The sequence below is a fragment of the Lotus japonicus genome, chromosome 2 (genome assembly GCF_012489685.1).
Source record: "Lotus japonicus ecotype B-129 chromosome 2, LjGifu_v1.2".
NCBI lineage: Eukaryota > Viridiplantae > Streptophyta > Magnoliopsida > Fabales > Fabaceae > Lotus > Lotus japonicus.
This window is the reverse complement of record NC_080042.1, coordinates 75,365,837-75,369,623: the sequence shown is the minus strand read 5'-3', so window position 1 is coordinate 75,369,623 and position 3,787 is coordinate 75,365,837. Positions and strand designations below refer to the sequence as shown.

General features: G+C 42.2%; 1 protein-coding gene across 1 annotated transcript; it reads right to left on the bottom strand.

Moving 5' to 3' along the window:
- Positions 1–2,610: 2,610 nt before the first annotated feature.
- LOC130737039 (uncharacterized) lies at positions 2,611–3,501 on the bottom strand. The gene has a single exon (XM_057588809.1). The coding sequence runs from the start codon at positions 3,499–3,501 to the stop codon at positions 2,611–2,613; it is 891 nt and encodes a 296-aa protein (XP_057444792.1).
- Between the last annotated feature and the right edge of the window lie 286 nt (positions 3,502–3,787).

Below are 3,787 nucleotides of genomic sequence, written 5' to 3'. Positions count from 1 at the left end.
GTGCCAAACAATTGCAAGCCAGATTGAAAGGAGACCTCGTTTGTACTTTACGTTTCCAGACATGCAGTCATAGAATTGAATTAAATGATCACTAGGAGCATCAGAATATACAAAATATACCCCCAACCACTTTGATACTAAAGACCAAATCCCCCACGCAAATTCGCAATGAAAAATCAGATGAGAAGTGTTTTCTTCTGCAGAACCACACCAAGGACAGAGAATATCACTGGAGATTATATTCCTGCGAGCCAAATTTACCTTTGTCTGAATTCGATTATGTAGTATCCTCCAACCAAGAGCCACTGCATTCGATGGAGCATAAGCCTTCCAAAGGCACTTGAAAGCTGGTATCTCAAGTGCAGCATCTACACCCGCAAGGAGGTCATAGGCAGACCTTACAGAACAATAGTCGTCCCCTTCTTTAATTCAAGCCCAGGTGTTCTTCCTCCCTCTGATTAGCCCAGTTGAGGAGATAATTTGTTTCAACATCGCCAGCTTTAGCACATTCTCACCCGCCACTTCTTCCCTCCATCGTAGGTCCCAAACCCATTGATCATTAATCCAGGATCCCATATCCACTAATTTCTTATCCTTCTGATCAGAAATCAGATATAATTCACGGAATGACTCCACAAATTTCCCTTTGCCATGCCAATCCTCGCTCCAGAAATAAGTATTGTCTCCTTCACCAATTCTTCTAGATATTCCTCCCTCAAACCACATGCCAGCCTCAACTCCAACACATGAATTGAGTAGATCTTTCCACCAAATAGATAACTTAGAAGACCTGATATGGCTACCATATTTAGCTATCAGAATCTTGCACCATAATTTATCACGTTCAAAGAGAATTCGCCACCTCCATTTTCCCAGCAGGGCAATGTTAAATTTCTCAAGGTCCCTCACCCCGAGACCTCCTTCTTCCTTTCTTTTACAGACCTGACTCCATGCAATCCAAGAGACCTTCCTCTCCTCCTCAGTCCCACCCCAAAGAAATCTCATCATGATTTGCTGGCATTTCCTGAGGACTCCTTTTGGCATCCTGAAAAAAGAAATATAATACAGAGGTAGAGCTGTCAGTACACTTTTTAGTAAGCATATTCTACCTCCAAAAGAAAGATGCTTCCCTTTCCATGAGGAAAGTTTCCTTCTCAATTTAGCCACCACAGGATCCCAGGTGCCAAGTCTCCTCGGGTTAGCACCCACGGGCAACCCCAAATAAGTAAAAGGAGTGGACATAGTTCTGCAATTCAACAAAGCTGCAAATCTGTTTGTATCAGAGTCTGGAATAGAAATACCTGCAATCTTACTCTTGTGGAAGTTAATTTTCATCCCAGAAACTAACTCAAAACAACGAAGTATGCACTTGAGTGTTAGTATATTTTGAATACTAGCTTCTCCAATAAACAAAGCATCGTCAGCGAACTGTAGGAGAGCGACGTCTACTGTCCCACCATGCCCCACCTTGAATGGAAAGAAGTTATTTGTTGCTACAGCCTGTTTGAGAAGCCCGTTTAACCCTTCTACCACCACAAGAAAAAGAAAAGGAGCAATGGGATCCCCCTGTCTAATTCCTTTCTCCATTTTGAATTCGCCAGTGGGACTTCCATTCACCAAAACAGAAACCTGAGAAGAAGCTAGACATCCCTCAATCCATTTTATCCATCTATTACCGAAATTAAGCCTTCGAAGCATATACAACAGGAACTTCCATTTGACAGAATCATAGGCCTTTTCGAAGTCCACCTTAAAAACAAAGGTTGGGGACTTCGAATTTTTTGCCTCATGTACCACCTCATTAGCTATGATTACACTGTCAAGCATCCCCCGCCCCCCAAGAAAAGCAAATTGAGTTTCATCAATTATCTTGGGCATTACCTTCTTCATTCTAGCAGCAAGCACCTTTGTGATTATTTTATATAAGCAACCGACCAAAGAAATTGGCCTAAAGTCATTTAAGCTTTGTGGAGAATCACTTTTTGGAATAAGAGTAATGAAGGAACTATTCGTACCCCTTGGCCACTTACCTGTTCGGTGAAAATCATCAAACATCAGCTTCACATCATTTTGTATATCCTCCCAAAACACCTTAAGAAATCTAAAATTAAAGTCGTCTGGCCCGAGGCATTTATTTCCATCGCACTCCCAAACAACACCCTTAATTTCTTCTTAACTGAACTCTGCCATAAGCATCTCATTATCACTCACAGATAGTTGATTGAATGGTGTACCATCCAAATTTGGGTCATCCCCCCCTTCCTCCTTGAACTTCAGTTCAAAGAAATTATGAATCCCTTCTTTTACCATTGCTGGTTCCTCCACCCAATGCCCATTAAGGTGGAGGCCGTTGATAGAGTTTGCCCGTTGCCGCCATTTTACCATTCCATGGAAAAATCTGGAATTTTCATCCCCATCACGCAACCAAGTAAGACGAGATTTTTGGCTTAATAGAGACTCATTCAGATTAGAAATTCGCCAATATTCACCCATCAACTCCTTTCTCTCCTCAACATCGCGTAGTGAGAGCGCAACCTCCTCTGCTTTTGCATCCAGCAGATTCATCTTTTCAATTAGCACCCTTCGTTTGACAGTCAGGTTTCCAAACTCCTATACATTCCATTGTTTCAATTTGGCTTTCAATAACTTTAATTTCTCCTTCATAATAAAAATCCCCTGCCCTTGGACATCAATTGCTTTCCAACTTTCTTTAACAAACGGAGCAAAACGCGGATCATCCAACCAACAATTGATTACCCTAAACGGTCTAGGTCCCCACTCATAGTTTAACTGCTTCAACAATACCGGACAATGGTCAGAAAATTCTCTATCAAGAACCTGCTGAACACACTGTGGCCATACATCAAGGACCCCCAAAGAAACCAAACAACGATCTAGTCTGCTCATGGCTGATCCATTTGGCCTTACCCATGTGAATTTCTTTCCAGTCAGCGGAATATCAACCAATTCCATTGCTTCAATAAATTCATTAAACAATTCTGAATCCCTTCTGTAATGACTACTAGAATCAGCCCCAATTCCTTTCCTCTCTTCGGAGCAGCGAACTGTGTTAAAGTCGCCGACTACGGACCAATAATTCACATTGCTCCTCCTTTTCCATGCAATTATTTCCTCCCAGAGCTGGCGTTTTCCATCCACAGTACAAGGAGCATAGATATTCATAATCATCCACTCTTCTGCCCGATCCTTCCACTTCCCCCGAATACAGATCCACCTCTGATTGCATGTGACCTCCTCAGTAGTGAAAGCGTCCTTACGCCAGATACAAAGTACTCCACCCCCAAGGTTAACAGCCGGGGAATGAATCCACTCAATATCCTCGTTCCCCCATATTAATTGGCAATCTGATTGACTCAACACTCCCAACTTTGTTTCTTGAAGACAAGCAAAATCAACTTTTTCCTTCTGAATTAGATTTCTGATTGAATGGCCTTTTACCCTGCTTCCCAACCCCCTTGTATTATATGATAACAGATTCATTGATTCACTGATGTAGCTTCCCCCCGATCTGTAGCCGAATCCTTGTTGGAACCTTGCTCGTCTCTGTTTTCCATGGCAACAAGTCTATTGATAATAGACTCTTCATTACCTTGAAAGCAAACTCCCAGTGTCTTCCCCAATTGCCAGATTCTCCTTGCCTCCCCTTCTTTATGTCGTAACCAGAAAATCCCATTACAATTTGCCATTCCAGAATCATGCACTGAATTATCAAAAGAAGACAAGAACTTTTGCCTGACCGCCTTTCTAGCTACTGCACTCATAATGT